The sequence below is a fragment of the Thamnophis sirtalis genome, unplaced genomic scaffold (genome assembly GCF_051295495.1).
Source record: "Thamnophis sirtalis isolate CommonGarterSnake01/CBP01778 unplaced genomic scaffold, rThaSir2_p1.2 scaffold_7, whole genome shotgun sequence".
In the NCBI taxonomy this organism is placed as follows: domain Eukaryota; kingdom Metazoa; phylum Chordata; class Lepidosauria; order Squamata; family Natricidae; genus Thamnophis; species Thamnophis sirtalis.
Window position 1 is genome coordinate 64,567,162 of NW_028261387.1, and position 20,819 is coordinate 64,587,980.

General features: G+C 35.7%; 1 protein-coding gene across 1 annotated transcript in view; it reads right to left on the reverse strand.

Moving 5' to 3' along the window:
* Positions 1-418: 418 nt before the first annotated feature.
* The window catches only part of TRPC4AP (transient receptor potential cation channel subfamily C member 4 associated protein), a 29,986-nt gene continuing 9,585 nt past the window's right edge, over positions 419-20,819 (reverse strand). The window contains exons 3-19 of the mRNA XM_014059004.2: positions 20,311-20,427; positions 17,586-17,643; positions 16,738-16,793; positions 15,591-15,719; positions 13,500-13,701; positions 12,527-12,715; positions 11,200-11,342; positions 10,322-10,453; positions 9,240-9,298; positions 7,927-8,028; positions 7,426-7,509; positions 6,759-6,849; positions 6,063-6,203; positions 5,848-5,956; positions 5,257-5,369; positions 4,917-5,123; positions 419-2,702 (exon numbers count right to left, since the gene is read on the reverse strand). Coding sequence (XP_013914479.2) covers positions 2,565-2,702; positions 4,917-5,123; positions 5,257-5,369; positions 5,848-5,956; positions 6,063-6,203; positions 6,759-6,849; positions 7,426-7,509; positions 7,927-8,028; positions 9,240-9,298; positions 10,322-10,453; positions 11,200-11,342; positions 12,527-12,715; positions 13,500-13,701; positions 15,591-15,719; positions 16,738-16,793; positions 17,586-17,643; positions 20,311-20,427 — 2,070 coding nt within the window. The 3' untranslated portion in view covers positions 419-2,564. The remainder of the gene's footprint in view (positions 2,703-4,916; positions 5,124-5,256; positions 5,370-5,847; positions 5,957-6,062; positions 6,204-6,758; positions 6,850-7,425; positions 7,510-7,926; positions 8,029-9,239; positions 9,299-10,321; positions 10,454-11,199; positions 11,343-12,526; positions 12,716-13,499; positions 13,702-15,590; positions 15,720-16,737; positions 16,794-17,585; positions 17,644-20,310; positions 20,428-20,819) is intronic.

Here is a 20,819-nt window from a genome sequence, read left to right on the forward strand (position 1 = left end):
CACAGCATGATAGGTAAATCATCCTCAGAGTAGCTAAGTATTTTTTTTTTAGTGACAGCAGTGTCACTGAAAGCCAAATTGATTAGTAAAAAGAAGTATGGACATTCAAAGGCAAGACATATGTATGTATTAGGTACTTAGAATTCATTTTTGTAGACTATGGCCCTACTGTGCTGATGTTTCAATTCTAATCAAAAGGCATTTGAATCCTGAAAGTTTACTACAATTACAGAGTCACTACAATGACCTAGGATTGAGGGTGAGGATGTTGTAGAAGCTGACTCTCTCAAAACTTGTCCCAACTAAAATTCCTGAATGACATTCTCCAGAGGCATCAGATGTATAATGGAATAGAGGGCCACTGGAGAAACCAGTTTAAACATACCCTTAAAAGATTCCTTTAAAGCAAGATACATGATTTACTCCAAAGTTTCCATTTTATTTCTGACAAGCCATAAAGGATAAAACAATAAAGATAACCTTAATAAAGTGCTGTTTTGTTCAGGTAATAGATTGACAATTAGACAATTACGGAGCAGTCGGGCTTTCTTGACACGGCTCTTATCATTAAAACAAATGGACACCGTCTTTGTCCCCAGTAAATACCTTAATAATTTTGTATGCAAATCAACCACAAGAGATCTGTTATTTCTATTACTTTTGCCCAAAAATAAGGTGCTATAGCGCATGCACAGCAAATGTGAATGGGGAAATAGATAGCTTACTTTCAAGTATTGTAGGTTTCATGGATATTTCTTGCTATTGCATTTCTAATTACATTTCTAATGGCCAAGTCCAATAAAAAGGATAAATTTTAAACAGAATACAACCAAGAGGCTTTTCAGGGATCTATTCTGTTTAAGGTAAAATGCTATAAAATTGTAAATGTATATGAAAGAATAGTTGAAAAGTTTAAGGACAAAAAAGGCTGTTCTAATGCTTCATAAACTCCATTAAGTGCTTGAGCACAATGTTGTAATGAAGCTTTTATTAAAAAAAAGTTTCTGAAATCAAACACCAGCTGTCTTCCAACTAACTTGTTTAAACACTGGCAGTTACAACAGCAAGTTTCATATTTACTGAATAATTCACCCCATATGAAATACAAGTATCAGTAGTAGACTAGACAACTTCCAGTTACTATTACACATTAGGAACAATATATATTATATATATTGTTCTGGTGTGTGGGCACATACACATCAGAACGGATGGTGCTAATTCTGTCATTTTAGCTGATGCCTCTGTTTCCAGAATGCAAATTAGTACACCTTTCTGTTCAACAGTAGATTTTATATTCAGCAAAAGCAATACAGTACTGTGGAAGAAAACTCCATTTGCATTGTTTATTAACAAAATGGCCAGACTGCAGAATTTAGAAAAAAATGTATAAATTTTTAATTTATTTGCTCTCATTCCCTTTTTCGTCAATTAGATTTACAGATACAATGAAATGGAACAATAAAAAAAGAAAAAGGAGATGAAAAGGAGACTTGAAAGCACTGATTAAATATTTCAAAAATATTTGGATATAAACCTATATATTAGACTAATATTTAATCTTTTTAGGATTGGTTAAATTCACATTTCTTAGATCAGGGAGAAATGTTTGTATTCTTTAATTTACAATCTGATTCATACTGATAACTGTTGTTAATTATTTTATGAAACACTAATTTTAATAATCTGAAAACTATACATAGATTTATATCAATATCATTTGGAAATTTATTTGGTTAGTTTTACAAAGCTTGTAAGTAAACTCTTTCAATTTCCTTTGTGTTCTTTTTATTCTTCCTTGTTTTTCCACTGATTGTATCTGTAAACCTAATGAACAAGCAAGCAAACAAATAAAGCCAGGGAAAAAAGCCAACTACTTCCATCACTGTAATATATACCTGTTCTAGACAGCACTGTAAAAGTCAATTGAAGACAAATCCACAGACCAGAGAGATACTTCTGAATGCAATAATACAGTGAACCAAAGAGGAGAATGGGACAGTTTAGTAGGAAACATTTCTAAAATCATTTGCAGAGAAAAAGGACACAGCATTATTTTTATGTATTTAAAAGTGAATTGCACACATGATCCTCTTGAAATGCAAAACAAAGGAAAAAAATGTGAAAAATTAGGAGTAAAGTTTTTATGGTGACTTAAGAGTGGCTGGTGTATGTTAGGTGTGCTCATAAAACCAGCTTAGGAAATTACCTCTCCTTTTAACTTCTAATTTGGGTTACCAGAAGGAAAATCACAGCTAACCCTTGCATATTGGAAAGATTCCACCTACCAAGCTCAAAGGCTTCTAGTCATAATGAGCCTGGAAAAGTGGACTTTTTTTTTTGTAGACAATTCCAAATAGTATGCAGATTTCCCTGAATATGTGATGCGTTTCAAGTTTGTGAAATCCTGCTCTTTAAAGAGGGCGGTGGGGCAAGGGAAGAAAATACATTAAGATAGTAATATTCCATAGTTCCGAGTTTGTGCACACAGCATATCCCTGAAAATCCAACGTCTGCAAGATTCCCTCTGAGGTATTGTCCACTGGAAGTGAGAACTGGTGGTGTTACTCTTCAGTGAAGTCTCTGTCAATCTCCATGTACGGCTCATCAATGTAGCTAACTATGGCACAAGGTGATGTTTGATCCGTACTAAGCAGAACAGACACAGTCTCTTTCCAATAGGAAAAACTAATACATGAACTCTGTAAAGGGAAAAGAAAGAAAAGTAAGCACAAACAAAACAAATGTCTCTGGAATGTGGCTTGCCAGTAGTACCAGTGGGGTTCTATATGCTCTTGAAAAGGATCTGGAAGCTTCAGTTAGTTCAAAATATGGCAGCCCGCCTAGTTTTATGCAAGTCTAGATTTGCACTTGTGACATCTCTCTTGCAGGAATTGCATGGGTTGTGGGTTTGCTTCTGGATTCCATTCAAGGTGCTGGTTATTATCTTTAAACCCCTACTTGGCTTGGGGTCGAGATTATTTGAAGGGCTATATTTTGCCAGTTACATCAGAGTATAGTGTGGAAGCAGGATATTTTATCCACCAGGATATAGTTAGGAAGCAGGATATTTTACAGGTTACCCCCAGTTAAGGAGGTCTACCCAGTGGGGCCAAGAAAAGGGCCCTTTCTGTGATAGCTCTCTCTGTGTGGAACATGATCTCTGAAGAGATAAGACTGACCTCCATCTTGATATTCTTACGAAAGGCCTGAAAACATTAATTTGCCAATGGGCCTGGGAACCCATCAAATGGTTTGTTTTTCTGTTGCCAGGAGTGTGCAGGTATCTCAAATATTGTATTTGGTGCTTTTTTTCCTGTAAGCTGTCTGGAGTCATTATGAATGAATTGGGCAGTCCTCTAAATTTCCTAAATAAATACATACTTTAACATACCATCAACATCTCATTGCTAGTATTTGAATATACCACTAAATATTTTGAATTGATAGTCTAACACATACGCAATTGCTCCCACCCCTCCCACAACAGTAATGAAAAATGCTCTGTAGAAATGTTTAGCCCCTTTTTGAAAGGAAGTGTTGAAGGGTTCTTTTGAGGTGCAACAGATGTAGGAACTGTTAAAACATAACCCACCAAATTGATCTTGGGCCTCCAAAAGTCCATTAAAATTGCATCAAAAATTTAGCAATTTGCCACCAAATGTTGGAGACTCAATCTTGTTAGGTTGGGGTGTTACAGGAAGTCATCAACAATTCATCAACCTACTCTTAACCTGATCTCCAAGAAAACTAGATGCTATAGAGAATTTGGTCCAGTATAAACAAAATAGACTAAAATTAGTTGAGAAAATACATGAGAACAAAAGAAAAATGAAGCAAAAGTGAATTGAAATCCTGAAAGCTTGCTAGGTTATCCTATGTATGCAGGTGACTAAATAAGAAATTATTTGCCTTATTTTAGCTGATTTTGACTAATACCATATTTTAGTTTATGTAACATTCTGGGCCAAGAAAAGCTAATTTTGGTAGTACATAAATTAAATATCCAAAGTTAAATAAATCTGCTCATTTTACAGAACATACATGATATATTAAATAATCAGGAAAGCTTAATTTTCTGGCCAATTGAAATTCTATATTCTTTTTTGGAGTCATCCATTTCAGGTACTAAATTTTATATTCCTGTAAAGCTAGTTTCCTTTATCACAGAAAGAAATAGGCTTTTAGCTTTGACATTCTGGATGCAGTATTGGTTTGAAATGGAAGCACAAAAAGTCCATCCTGGTATGAATATCACACACAAATGTATCTGTCTGGTTGCACTGGAATATTTAGTCCAAGAGTTCAATTACCCGAATTCTCAATACAATCACTTTAACTAGTCTAGGAAGCATGGATTATTGAATATTTTGGAATTGTTGATATTATACCATAACGCAATCTGAAATGTGGTTGTCATTAATAACCATCTTTGTGGAAGATTGCTATGTGCTTATGCTGATCACATAAAGGACCTTGTTCTTGAAGGCCAAAAAGGGTCCCTTTCAAAGAACACATAGATTGTACAGACATTTTCTAATGAGGCAGCATTTCCCCACAGCTAAAACAGTAAAACTATTTGTATTAAAAACATATAATTCAGCAATTCTGGTTTGAAAAAGTCCGCAGTATTCACTTGGATATAGTACCAGAATGTCCCTATACCTGTTCAGGCTTACAAGCAAGAAACACTACAAAAACAATGAGTGTTTTCCATTGTTGAAATCTCAAACAAGAATCTTAATTTATTTTCACTTCACTGTCAGTGAAATACAACCCACCATGCTAGGCATTACCATAATATTACATTCTTCATGATTGAACATCTGTTTTATTCCATCAAAAGCTTTCTCCTCTCCTCTGATTCACAATTTTGAAAGACAAGTATCTGCATGGAACTTAGCTTGCAGGCTTACATTTTCTAAACAGGTGCTGTCCTTGTCCTTATTGAGGTAATGCTGCTGCCAAAAACGAAGAAGACTATGAAAATTGTTCAGTATGAATCCAGGATATTTCTTCGTATATTCCATCTCTTGAAGGGTACGCAGATAGAATGGAAGCTTGTCTTTTCTTCGGGCTAACATTAAGATAACTAGACTTGTGTTCAGACAACTTACATTTTCCTAAAGTTGAAAAAAAGAATCAAGATGAGATAACATATTATTAGTTATTCTACAGAATACAATCAACAAGATATAAAATATCATTTTATCAATCTTGACATATGATTTCTGAAATCCAATTGCCATATATTACCTGGGTCAGTGTTTGTACATGAATAATATTAATGAGTCGGAAAAGAAAGGACATCCTCATGGACATCTGTGACATGTATGATAATAGGCGGCACTCAGACAAGACTTCTGCAACTACAAAAAAGGAAGTGTGTTAGATTTAAAATGATGAGTCCTGAATGAGTTGTAATTCCGAAAAGAAGGGGGGGGAGCACTGTTAATATGACTTCCATTCATAACTGGTTGGAAAGATTGGTTGTAATAGAAGTGCTTTTCAGAATGATAATTTTGGTCTCTTCAAAGAAAACGTGGCATTAGCCCATGCGACATCAATGATGGGAACTGATGGTATTTAGACAAGGGGAATTTGTTTCTATACAAACCTTGATCGTACAATGGCCAGTAAAATTGTTGGTTATATTGGAATATTTGCTTCAAGGAAGCTATTGTTGTTCATCAGCATTTCAACAGATTAAACTACATTTATGAATAAACTGTGTTAATGATATCAAAGTATTTCTAGCAATGCCTAAAAGTTGTACAGGTAAGCTGCAAAAGGACATATTTGCACAGATTTTTAATGTTGTTCCTTGGCCTCAAAAAATTATTTTACCTTTAATATCTGACTGGCTCTCAAATCGATCCAGAGACAAAGTAATACAACGAACCAACATGTTGGAATCAACCAGTGAACTGTTGATTTGATTCAAAAATATCTGAAACTAAAATATTGGAATCATTAGGCTCTATCGTGAATACTATGTATAAATAAATAAACAAATGTAATACTAAAATGGTATAAAAGGGATTCAAGGATTTTAGTTTTACCTTTTCATCTGAATTGATGTATTTATTAAACCTCTTGAAAGCATCTATGTTGAATTTCATCAGTTCCCCCAGAAGATCAAAATAACTTTGAAGCACATCTCGTGATTTGCATTCACTATCAACAATGCAGTACAGAATATGCTGGCAAGATTAAACGGACTGTTACTATAGGTTCAAGCTATTATATTTTGTATTACAATAACAACAGCAACAGCACTTAAACTCAAATACTGCTTCACAGTGCTTTACAGCCCTCTCTAAGCAATTTACAGAGTCAGCATATTTCCCCCAACAATCTAAGTCCTCATTTTATCAACCTCAGAAGGATGGAAGGCTGAGTCAACCTTGAGCCAGTGAGAATTGAATTGCTGAATTGCTGGCAGTTGATAGCTATCAACTAGTCAGCTAGTCAGCAAATTTAGTTTGCAATACTGCATTCTAACCACTGTGCTACCATGGCTCTTAGAATACAATTAATAATATAGTAACATGACATTAAAATCAAACATTAACTTGGCAACAAGATTTTTTTTGTTACATACTACAAAATATGTTTCATTACTTGATAAATTATTAAAATTAATAATGTACACTTGTACTTCCAAAGATATAAAACCAGAATAAATTACAAACATTCATACAGATTCATAACAGTTTTCTGGTAAAATTTAAAAATTAATTTCTTGAATACTGTACCTCTAAAAGCCCCCTTTTTAGCAAGAACATCTGATCTGCATAGGAAGTAGCACCTCGTAAGAAACTTTCAACTGCTCTTGCTTGCCAAAATCTGGTGAAAAGAAGAAAATTAAGCACATGTTCCTTCTTCCTCCATTAAACACATAACCAGCACAAAACAAAAATAACTTTTTTATCCATGCTTAGACAGAATGTGTTAATTCTTCTTTGGAGGGAAACAGGAAGAGGAAAAAGACCAATAAAAATACTTAATTTTTCAATCTTGGGCCGTTTTGTGGAGAATAAATTTGCTCATTATGTAACTGGAAGTTTGCCAGAGCAAAAAAGCACACTCAGAATGAAAATGATATTTGTGCATCTCCTTACTAAGGGAAATCATTAGGAAAAAAAATCTCATAGCTACTGTATCTCTGACTACATGCATGGATCTCTATCACAAGAACATGTTATTTTGGATCTAAGGCTTTGATAGCCAACATCTCTGGAGACTAAGCAACTTTTAATGCCATGGCAGGGATGAAGCATTGCAGGGTAAAACAATGAGTTTACTGCCATGTTCTCAATTTAACTTTTTAATAGAGGATAATGAAATACATTCTCTGTAAGCCCCAAAGATCAGATTCTCTTATGACAAAGTGCTGTTTTATGTAGCAAGAGCAGAACTCACCTGAATGATGATTCTGCTGGTTCTTTCTTCATTACTTGAAGAAGTCTGGTTAGCAAGCCTCTTTTCCCATCGCAAATTAAATTTCTAAAGTGTAGGAAGATGTGAGAGTGAGTAAACCAGTGGGCTGCCATGTGAAGCCATAAAGTTGCTATTCAGCATACTTGTCTGTACTGTACAGTACATTGCCCATTTTTATACAGAAAGTCAAGGTCCCCATGTCAGATTTCACCATGTCAGATTTCATAGCTTTCGCATTTGGACTGTATAGAAATTTCCAGCAATATAATACAATCTACATCTTTTCTATCTGAATTTTAAAAATTGATGTATTTAAAAAAATCAAGTTCTCTCTGCAATCAGAGTGACACAGATTTATATTTAAGCTGCAGTGAGTACAAGACTGACCACTGAGTATTCATGGAAAAGACAAGGTAAAATGGACCTATTATGAAAAGATAACTTCAGGAAACAAATTATGTAGAAAAATCTACAGTTTTGTACCTGTCTGTGTTGACAACAGCCTCGACCTCAGGGATGTTGGCTTTTAGAGAGATTGCGCTCAATTCATTAAGTTCTTGGCTGTTTAAAAGTAGATACTTGTTCCTAATATGAATATTAGAACAGATGAATGAACACCTCCATTATGTAATGCATTATTTATTTACTATTTCCAAAACTGATATTGGCTGCAATAATGTCAAAACATAGTCAGTTTATAAAAGCAACATTAGGGGGTAAACACTGGCAAATATATTAAGCAACTGCATAGCCCATTCACAGTTCGGGACATTGAAGGTTCAGGGAATAGAATTAGTAATCTCATTCTATGTATATGTATGAAAAATCTGACAAGAACACACATAATCTGCTGATATTCCATGTTTTCATATATATACCTTACTCATACCTTCTTCCTGCCTAAGTATCCTCTAATAAATTCTACATATTATCACTTTAGGTTTTGTCTTCGTTTATTGCTACCAAAACACTTTCCATGCTCCAGCTCCTGAATTTCTATGCAAGGTTTTTTATGCATCCCTCCTTGCCTGTAGGGTCCTCTCTTTTAAATAGCAATAGCACTTAGACTTATATACCGCTTCATAGTGCTTTTACAGTCCTCTCTAAGCGGTTTACAGAGTCAGCATATTGCCCGCAACTATCTGGGTCCTCATTTTACCCACCTCAGAAGGATGCAAGGCTGAGTCAACCTTGAGCTTGGTGAGATTCAATCTGCCAAACTGCTGGCAGCCAGTAGCCTGCAGTACTGCATTCTAACCATTGCACCACCGTAGTGGTTAGAACGGTATCTTCTGCTTTCTATATGCTAATTATCTCACCAAGTTTCAATCACTTGCTTTTCTGATTTACAATCTCTCGTTCTTCCTATTTTGGCTTATATACTTCATGTGTTGTGGGACAAACATCTTACATTTTGAATAACACCACCTATTGGACTCTTAATAGTTTCCCAGAATCTCAGCAATGAATACTGCAATGCTGAAGCTCCTTAAGTCTCTTCTGAGAAGGGCACCGGATTGCAAATGCAGTAGATATATTTTGTCTGCCTAAGCAGAAAAACAATTGTCTCCCTTAAATTGGGTTCTTATGCAAACCAAAGTACTTTCTTCATGTCCTCTCCCACCAAACTTCTTTCCCAAATTCTTTGTAAGTTTTAAATATGTAACACATATAAATATTGATCAAAGGCAATTACTATATACTATATAGCTTCTGACTACATTAGAAGTTAAAATGTTCACTGTTAAGCTATACGTACAGAGAACTTGCAACAAGGATGACGAACATATACTCACTCATGATGATCACTAAAACTCTGAAGTAGTCTCAAAAATTGAATTTTCAAGGTAATATCCTGCAGAAGGAAGGTTAATTAATTTTATAAATAAAATTAATGATCTGCAATCATCAGCATCAGCAATTTAGCCACTGCCCAACACTGACAAAATTAAATACAATATGAATAAGGTAGGGGAAACCAAGTTAAATAAAGAACAAGTGAAACCGGAAACAGGAGAAACCAGCTAAAAATACAGAAAATATATAAATGTATTCTACAAATGAATTCATCAAGAGGTTCCAGCTGCCCTAGCCCAGGGTCCAGAACAGGCCTGTCAAACTGGTGGCCTGCGGGGCCAGATGTGTCACATACAGACCATGCCCACCACAGCTCCACAACGGCAAAAAATAGTCATAATACAACATGTGACACGACTGAGTTTGACCTAGTGGCCAAGAAGAACAGCCAAGTCTTTAAAGCCTTCTGTCATTGTGGGGAAGCCACCTGGTTCTCAGGGCGAACTTCATTCCAGAGAGCAGGGGACCAAAAAGATGCACTTCCTAAAAGACGGTTTAATCAAAAGGTGTGTGCCAACTCTATTGGCTTCTATCAGCTGGGCAGACATCACGGAAGAAGGCAGGCCTGCAGATAACTATATATGGCTCTCTACGAAATAACCTACACTTTCAGTTGCACCTGGAAACAAACTGGTGGCCAGTGCAATTTGTAGAGCGGGACTGACACCTACCATACCACAATATGGTGTTATCTTTCTGGTTGTTTTTATAATCCAGGATGGACCTGGTCTAACAAACAGGTAATGGAAGGTATGATTCAGAAAACCCTGTCTAATTTCTTAAGAGTCGCCAAATCATACCACAAGACTGAGCTTTGGACATCTTGGCCACACATACCATACCTGCCTAGTAAGAGACCAACTTGGAGAGGAGCTGAGAGACTGCATTCATTATTACTTTACTATTAGTAATAAAAAATACAATTTACTAATAAAAATTATGTGACCTGCCTTACATCTAGGGCAGTCATACGTTAATGTTATTTATGGCAAATATCTCACCAGGTAAAACTAATACTCACCGGGCTACAGTCACAGTTCTGATTATGCCCAGGCAGAACAAGGGCTGATGCTGAATGTTTCCGCCATATTAATTTATCAAATAAATTATTAAGGCCGGGGATCAGTCTAAATTCAGCAATCATTTTATGAACCTAAAATAGAAGAGCATTCGGTTAATTCACCTTATCTATCACTTCAAATATTGGAAGGAAATAATATTTATCTCCCAACCTTGTAAGCAGGGGGTGCTGAATGTGCTAAGGGCCCTGTTTCCTAGCTTTATTGGTCAAGTATCTCGACTGCTATGTATAGTTATTTTGGATATTTTTTATTGTTTTAAAATGTTTTTTGGTGTGTGTAGTAATATATATTTGAATTAGAAGTCACCAGAACCATGATTTAAAATGGGAGGCTATAGAAATTGAATGAACGAACAATAAATAAATACCTTTCAGACATTACTGATTAGAAACAAATTAGTTATAAGTCCTTAAAGTGCATCTGGTATCATCTTAGTAAAAGGAAGGTGTAATACTAAGGTATATTTTTGGCAATTTCCTATTAAAATAAGATACTGGTACCTGATTTAGGAGATATAAACTATTATCTAAACTTTTTTTCTCAATGAATAAATTCTTAATACCAAAGGCAAATTCTAAGTCTTTACCCAAAAGCCCTTTGTCAGTAGTTATGTAAGTTATGTAAGACACCTGAACTGACAGTGACTCAGAGCATTTCTATTTTATCCCAGAGAATAAAATGTGCAGGTTTAAAAATAATTACTTAAAAAAAGATCAACAGTGTCCTGAGAACTAAACTAACTTTAGTTTTTAAAAGGTTGTAAGATTTTAAGGAACAGATTTAGAGATAATATCTAAAAAAATAGTAATAGCATTACCTGATTTCTTTGTCTTCCCATTAAAAGCACACAGAGCACATATAAAACCTCCAACTTATACATAATTTCATGCATAATTTTCATAGACTGAGGAAGCTGATTCCTTGTTGAGGTGTTGGCAAATCCACTCTCATCTGAAGATTCTAAAAGCAGAAGAATGTTCAATGTAGAAGCCTTCATAAGACATTGCATCATCCTGCTTGAACTTCCTTTTATGAAGTCCCCTGGATCCCATTCTCATTAACTGTCCAACTGCAATCATGTATACGTGTTTGGGTCTCTTTCTCTGGAGTGTGATTTAAGTTCTTCCTTACTGGTGATAGTTCTGCTCTCTCCCATCTGCAGTGCTTGAGACAGACTCTTATTCTAAGGGGTGGCTGTGTGCTTTACTAGTTATGATTGGTAGGCTAGCACTGGGGAGATCCAGGTTCAAGGCCACCCTTGGATATGGAAACCCACTGAGTGAGTTTGAGCAACTTAGTCCCTCTCAGCCTAGTTTTTCAGCCTGTTATTTCTGCACCGACTCAGGAAGTTCAACTGCCCAAGGAGCTGCTGATTCAGTTCTACAGAGGAATTATTGAGTCGTCATCTACACCTCTGTAACTGTCTGGTTTGGCTCTGCAACCAAACAAAACAAACACAGACTTTAACAGATAATTAGAACTACATAAAAAACAATTGCTACCAATCTGCCTTCCATTGAGGACCTGTATATTGCACGAGTCAAAAAGAGGCCTGTGAAAATATCTACAGACCCCTTATGTACATCCTGGACATAAATTGTTTCAACTTCTACCCTCAAAACGATGCTATAGGGCACTGCACACCAAGACAACCAGACACAAGGACAGTTTTCCCCCGAATGCCATACTCTGCTAAACAACTAATTCCCACAACACTGTCAAATTATTTACTAAGACTGTATTACTATTACTCTTCTCTTCCTTCCTAGCATCCATCTCTTACCAAATGTGGCAAGAAAAGTTGTAAAACGGGGCAAGACTCACTCCACAAATTTCTCACTTAGCAATATAAATGTTGGGCTTGATTATGGTCATAAATTGAGGACTAGCCGTACTTACTGAGTAGCTTTGGGTGTAAAGGAGGAAAGAACACAATGACAATGGAAGACACAGAAATCTTGCCCAGACTTAATTGAAGTGTCTGAATAGGAAAAAGCTATTAAAAACTATTCCATCTCAGTATAAGATTAGAAGACTGCCAGTTAAGATGTTTAAATGTGGTGGCCTAGAGCTACTAATTTCGGGGTAGACCCTTCAAAAGAACTGCATGTTGAGAAATGGCTGTTTTAGTGTGAGCTGAATACCTGTGCTGCTTTGCTCTGTTTCTTCATCTGCCACACGCATTAATGCATCAAGAACTAGTGCATTGTCTAGCCAGGTGTACCACTCCTCCAGCTCTTGAAGAAAACTGGAAGTTCCCGTTGTTTCCGATACTTTTCGGGTTGCTAGTTTACACAGTCGTTCAATGAAACCTGGTATATTGAGAAGGGTAGCTAGGGCAAAGAGAACCATATTAAATATTAAATTGCTGAAAAACTTATGAACTATTTTAGATAACTTATATTAATGTTCCCATCTTAAATAAAAGAACATTAAAGAATTTGAGTAGTCAGGACATTTATTTTAGCAAGCAAGCAAAAAAGTGAAAACTTTAGGTTGAATTTAAATGAGAAGTTATGCTGTTAAATTTCCCTCGGGAGATAATTTTCATCCCCCTTCCCCTCAAATGCTCCTGATATAAACAACCCCCCTCCCCTATTTGTGGACACCTAGCATCTGATAACATACTAATGAAATTTGGTAGAAAAAGAGTGTACTCATCCTCATAATTTTCTATTTAGAAATAATGTTAGATTGATAGCAGGAGGCACCTAATTGACAAAATATTTCACATCCATTTGTGGCCCTCCCCAAAATAGCACCAGCAAAATTTGATGATTCTGCCACTGAATTTCTACAATACTATTTTGAGCCAGGGGAATGAAAGTCTAGAATTAAGACAGAAATGGAAATAGCTGCTTTCCAGAAGCTTCTTCCTCCCACTCCCATTCTTAAAAATAAAAAGCAGTCCCACCCCTTAACTGAGTAACACATGACCTCCTACAATTCTCCAAAAGTTCAGTTGGTTGAGTTGTGCCTGCTGACTCCTTACAGATTACTTATCTGCACAATATGCATACTTGCAAATTTGAAAAAAAGCACACCATTCTTTCCAGCTTTTCTATTTTTCTGAGTGTCCTTGTTTGGAATATTTAACAATGAAAGGAAACATTTTACCTTGATTTATTTCTGCTCGAGAAGGACCCAAATTTTTTTTCTGTTGAGCATTTTTAGCAAGTAGTGTATGTTTATCATCACTGCCAGTGTCAAGCTCTGAAATTGTAACAGCAAGGATCCTGCAGAAGTTTGCTAGCTGTTGTTGGTCAAAACTGGAGACCAGATTGGCGAGATTTGGGATATCCTCTAACTGTATCATTTCCTAAAAGGAGGAAATTCACATGTTAATTGCGAACGTTTCTTACATTCTGTTATTTAACCATTCTGAATAATTTAACAACATCTAAACAAATTGCTTTCACTACATGGAATCTATTTTAGACTTGGGTGAAGCGTATTAAAAACAGTACAAAATGTCTTTAAAAGATATCAGGTGTGCATAGTTCAAATCATGCTATTATAATCTTTGAAAATTTGGCACTGTCCATTCCCTTTCACCACATCTGTCATAGCATGAGTAGAGTCTCTATGTGTTACCAAGCAAAAGAGATGCCCGTGGCAACTCAGTGATTGCAGGGAAGACTCTCATCCTGTGTGGATGTGGCATAGTTCATAGTCTTGTTTCCTCTCCTATTTAATGTCTCCATGAATGTCTGCTGGGAGAAGTCAGATAGTAATTTAGAATGAGGCATCCTCGATATACTGATGATACCTACCCTGGTGGTGCAGTGATTAAAGTGCAGGGTTGCAGGCAAACTCTGCTCACAACCTGGAGTTTGATCCTGATGGGGCTCAAGGTTGACTCATCCTTCCATCCTTCCAAGGTCAGTAAAATAAGGGCCCAGATTGTTGGGGGCAATATGCAAAATAATGCTTTACATTGTAAACTGCCTAGAGAGTGCTCTAAAGCGCTATGGGGCGGTATATAAGCCTAAATGTGATTCCTATCACTATTCAATTGTCAGCCCAGGCCCAGCTGGAGGTGCTGCAGAAACCTTGTCTTAGTATCCAGAGGCTCTTACAGAGTCCGGAAGAGAGAAAACGGGGTAGCTGTTCCCCGAGACAGCCACTTTTGTCCGTCACAGACCACCATCACAATGGTGTTTCTCAAGGAAATAGCATAGCCCCCGAGGAAGCAAATCTGTGATTTGGAGACCCTCCTGAAATGACAGTTACTAATGGAAAGAAAACTAAAGGCTATAGCCAAGAGGTCCTTTGACCAGCTTCACCTAGCATGCCAACTGCAACTCCACCTGGAGTGTGAGGACTCATACAGGTGGTCCTTGAGTTATGAAAGCAATTGGGACTGCCATCATCAAGCGATGTGGTTGTAAAGTGCAATGTCACATGACCGCATCATTTAACCATGGTGATCCAGGCAGTCCTGGTTGCCATTGTAACCGCAACACATGTGAGTTCTTAAGCAGAAAGCAGAGGGAGTCCCAGGTAAGAAGCACCAAGGTGCTGCAGGGAAGTGCAAGAGGTCTCCAGCGAGTTGGGGTGGTGCTGGAATGTGGCATGACCTCAGGGAAGCTGAGAAAAGAGGGCACAGGTGTATTTTTATGTGCAAGAGCAGGAAGGCCCAGCAAAAGAGGGCATTGGTAGGTGCAACTAAGCGATGGGTGGGTGCGCTGCAGGCAACGAACAAATGCTGGGAGAGATGACACTTAACCAAGTGACTTGCGATCTTCCCTGCTGGTTTACTCATTGATTTTGTTTAGGCAAAGCTGACAGACAAGTAATCACATGATTGGGGGATGTTGCAAACAGTTGTAAGTGCAAGTAGGTTGCCAAGCATCCAAATTTTGTTCACGTGACTGTGCGGTGCTTAAATGGATGGAACTCTGAGGGTTGGTCATAAGTCCCGTTTTCAGTGCTATTGTAACTTCGAAGAGATGCTGAATGAATGGTCATAACTCAAGGGTCACCTGTATCCCTAGCATAATTTGCTTGGACTATTGCCAAGGATTCTATATGATGCTGCCTTTGAAGGCCATCAGAAAACTGCTTAAATTTTGCATGTGGTTGCCAAGGATGGTATTCTCAGTTAACTAATTATTAGTACATGGGTGAAGGATACAAAAACTTTCCAAAATTAATGATCCCAAGCCTATAGAAATCATTGATTGCTTCCAAGGATTATTGACAAACCTTTTTAACTCCAAGAATGTCTTCAATAAGAGTGGCTGTTTGCAGGAATGTCTTTTTATTTGTCATCAGAGTAAACAAGAACAGCACAAAATCATTTCTTTCTGCCAATCTTTTAGTGACTCCTTCAGTCTACAAAAATAAGAAAGCATTTATCCCAATTATTTATTGGCAACCTCTCTGAATAAAATATCCACAATGGTATTCCTCAATTGATAATTCTTACAAGTATATTAAGGAGGAAAATAAATCCATAGTAAAACAAATAATGAATGTATGTTTCTGGATTCTAATTAAACTGTTCTGGATGACTGAATGAATGGAATAAGGGAATCACTGAGAGATTTATGCTCTATATTTAATTGTTTAATCTCTTCAGCACTAGGTTGAAACTGATAAATTGCTTTTCAGAAGAATTAATGTTATAAAACTAAGTATCTGCCTCATATCCATTTTGGAGGATTCCCTAAATCTCTGAGGCCTATATTATTTTATGTGTGTATATTTTAGTAGAATGACAATATTATATATAGCCCAATTTTTTTGCTGATAATGCTGATGATGTTTATATTAGGAATAGTTATTAATTGATATTGTTATTATTTTATCTACTATCCCATATTTCTGTATGTGGGGCATTTAAGGCAGCAACATAAACATAAAACAAATACCTAAAAGACTAACTTCAACTGCAAATATCTGATTGAAGAGGAAAATCTTGATTCCTTTCCTAAAAGTACACTGCTTAGAGAAGACTGTAATCACTGTGAAGTGGTATATAAGTCTTAAGTGCTATTGCTATTGATGGAGTAGATTCCATAGCTTGGGAACACAGTAGGAAAGTATCAAAAGCAATCCCCCAAAAATCATGGTAATGCATTTTCTAAGCGTATTTAGTGGAAAATAACTTTCAATCTGGAATAAAAAATATACAAAATACCAACGAATTCCATATTACTAAACTCTTAAATAGTCCTACAGTTAATCATATACCAACAAATCCGCTTTAAAAGATGACAGAGATAAAATGCAGCTGCCAATGTGTTTATGTCTACTGTATTATGTAAAATCCTATGCTTTATTTTTTAAAATTAAGCAAATGTTTTAGGTATAATAAAACAAAAAAAATAGTACACAGAATATGACTTACACATATGCAGGAATTGTACAATATGCTTAAACAGTCCTTGATAAGCTCATCACTTACTGCAAAACATAATATTCTTATTAGTATTTTTTTGAAATACAGTATCTTGAGATCACTCATTCTGTCTATATTTCAATATATGCTACATAATACCATAAATACCAAAAATACTAATGAAAAGAGGTATTTCAGTTGTTAAAATCCAATAAACTTAGGGTTAATGGTATACGTTGGGAGGATTATAAGTAAATGGCTAACAAGCCACCATCAGTCGCCCATTTCAATGGTAATTCCAGGATTATTATTATAGTGCCTACTTTTATGCATTTTAGATACTAGAGTCCTCTTTAAAAAAAAGCAACAGCTACAATGTGTTATCTGTGCTTATCCCTTCATAATGATGCTCTACACATATATTTATAATTTTTTTAAAAAAATATTAGTTTATTAATTCCTAATGGGTAGAATAGAAGTAACTTGTCTAAAAGTAAAAACAAATTTAATGAAAGCTCAATGTAGACAGACAACAATTAGAGGTACTAATTTAAATTCACATAGTAAATATAAGGCACGTTTTAAATTATTTGGGTAAATGTTTCCACAGTGACTAAACCATAATTTATCTTGCAATCTTTTGGAAATAATGAGAAATACCAAATTACTGGTATTAAAATACTGATTTCATTTAATGTTTTAATATATGACTAATATATTTAAGATTTTTTAGCTTAAAAGCTGTAAATTTTAGAAATTCAGAAAATGTACAGTATTGGCAAACTACTAACAAAACTGCACTTGTGACTGACATTGAATAAAAAAGAATTTATGACAGAGACATGACTTTTACTTACTCTTTTGTTTCTTCTTCTGTGTAATAAATGTTGGCCTCATAAGAATTTCTACCAGAAGCTGTCAATCAGATAATTACTTTATTTATTTTACCAAAATAATATAACAATTATTTGAATAGCAAATTCAAATGATTTTAAGCGATCTCTTTTTTGTTGCATGCACAAAACTTTAATTCTATGTGTAGGCACCTGGTTGATCCCCTCCAAATAAGAAAGGCCAGGCTAAACTTGGTTAATATTTGGATAGGATGCCATGAGCAGATCCCGGGGTTATAACTAGTGTGGGAACTGAAAACATCCACAATCAATGTCAAACCAGTATTTTTGCCAACGACTAGTAAACTAGTTATATGTCTGTAAAATCATCAGGTTGATTTGAACAAGACTTTACCTTGCTTTACAAAACATCCAATGCCCAAACTTTACAATAATCTCTTCATAAAATTTACCATATTTCAATAGGATATTCGTCTAATGTTTGGGCTCATACTTAATATGCAAGCTTTTGGCTTTGTGCTTTCTCTTCTAATACAGAAGTTACAAGATGATAGAAGCTGTTGTGAAGTAATTAATGTTTCCTATTATGCCTGGGTCAGGTCCAGTAAGTTTAAGGTTCATTAAACTAGAAAAACAAATCAACTTCAAGGTCTAGTTAATAATCTTTATTCATTTCAGTAAACTGTATTGTAATTTTGTGTGGGGTAAAAAAAGAGCCTTTTGACAACCACTTGACATTATAATCAGAGAAATGTAGATAGTTTACAATGCTCTACCCTTTCCTCTGTCAGAACAGGTAAATAAACTAGTAATCTTCTTTTCATATCCCAATTTGGAATTATAATTATTGGTTTCCAAACCAGCTAGTGCAGGGAAACTAATTTTAAATCATGTGACACTGGTTAGCTGTGGCTTCTTAATGTGATCTATTAGGATCACATGTACATGTAACAAGAAGTGCTGCCCTATTTTAAATACTTTTAAACTACATGTAATACAAAATAATTGCTGAATATAATATACATCCTAAACATGTTGTGCTCGTTAGCTAGGAAAAAAATCTTATTGCCCCCAAATTAAGCATTACATGGAATTTGCTTTTATTATATTATCAGTTTTTAGGGTAAGACTACATAAGAGCCTGGGCTAGTGAGAAGATTTTTTTTGCTTGTTATATCAAAGCTATTGAGAAAAATATAGGCACTTCCGTCTTTATAAAACACATTCCCGCATTTTTCAAGAATTATCCTCTCTTCCCTATCAACTTTAAATTCAGCTTTACTTCTTTAGTTCAAACCAATTAAAACATCATTGTAAATTTATATTTAATGAGATAAATATGCTGTTTCCTTAGCCATGACCTTGTACTAAATTTATGGATGATCTTTAATTGAGTCTGTCTAAGGCTATTATAATCATAAACACTTTGTCATCTTCTATTAAGATGAAGTTATATTTAAGACTGAACATATGATTATAATAGGTATAATAAAAATGATACATCTCACAGCCAATCAGTTGCATCTTATTGACTAGAGACAAACTGCATGTACTTCCAGATACTCGTCTATGCTGTAACTTTTCTACAATTTCAGTTTCTGAGCTGGGTTGCCCGTTAACTTTACAAGCACTGAAAAAGGTTTCCCCAGAAGCCAACCAAGCCCAGATGGCAAACTACATTAGAAATTAATGAACTCCTGTTTGAACAGATGTTATTGGCTTGAATTAGAGGCAATGAGATTGGGTGATACCAGATGGCTGCCACATGGATAAGATGTAAAAAGACATTTTAAGACACGTTCAAGAACTCCAGTTACTTGAATGACTACATCAGAGATACTTTGCTAAAAGTACTATGCCACTTTTAATTACATTTGTTAGGACAGGACAAAGTACCTGGAGAATAATCTTCAAATTGCATTAGATAGCATAACTTACAAGTATCTTGTGCAATTATAAATATCTGTGTATATTTCTATTAATGGCTTTCACTCTTCTCAGATTTTATACTACACAATCTCACTGGCTTTTAAACATATGTTCTTCTTTCCAAGAGAGATTTCAGAAGGCCAAAATAGTTCCTTATAGTTCAAAAGATGACAGAGCATAGTGAAATTACAAAACATTCATCTTTATTATCCTATGGCCTTCTACTCTTATTTGATGTTATATAAAGGACACAGTGGCTCAGTGGTTAAGGCACTGAGCTTGTGGATCAGAAAGGTCAGCAGTTCCGCGGTTCGAATCCCTAGTGCCACATAATAGAGTGAGCTCCCATTACTTGTCCCAGCTTCGACCAACCTACCAGTTCGAAAGCACGTAAAAATGCAATTAGAAAAATAGGGACCACTTTGGTGGGAAGGTAACAGTGTTCCGTGCGCCTTTGGCATTTAGTCATGCTAGCCACATGACCATGGAGATGTCTTCGGACAGCGCTGGCTCTTCGGCTTTGAAATGGAGATGAGCACCATCCCCTAGAGTCAGGAATGACTAGCACATATGTGCAAGGGGAATCTTTACCTTTATGCAACTATGTCTCTTTTTAATCTTTCCTCTTCTAAGCTAAAAAATGATACATTGTGTTCACCAAATTTCTATTTCTCAGGTGATGAATCTTCACTTCCTGCCTTGAATTAATATTTCCTTTCACTACCATGGATTAGAATGTCACAGCATTTGAGAACCTGTTTCTGTACTGAAGGCAAAACTGACTCTGAGTTTCACTTACATCAACACCTCCAAATAGGTCAAATGTATATGTATTTGGAAAAGTAGATTCTTGTGCAGATTTTCTTTCTTCTGTGACAAATGCCATGGCTTCCATAGAAAGGAGGGGAGAGATTTCCTGGCAGAAACAAAAAAAATGTATTGTAGTTATGGCATATTACTATATTAAATTTCAAAAGGCCAATACTTTAAACTGATTGTTTTTAACTGCTCTACAAAATTTGGATGGCATGTCCCAAAAATAATGAGTATTCATATGAAAAGTGCAGTTCAATAAAAGCAAATGTAATGGTTTCACATTAAGCAAAGATTCCTCCCCTCCAGTATCTAAGCTAGTAATGAGTGACCAAGAAATAGACCTATGATAAACAGTCCAATACTGATTTCCCCCCCCAAGATTGTTAGAAAAAAAATTAAAAGTCTACAATGGAGCTGAAAAAGGCACAGAAAGTGACAGACAAAATGTTCTAGTATCTTGTTAAACAAGACTGGTGCTTGGAAATTGCTGGA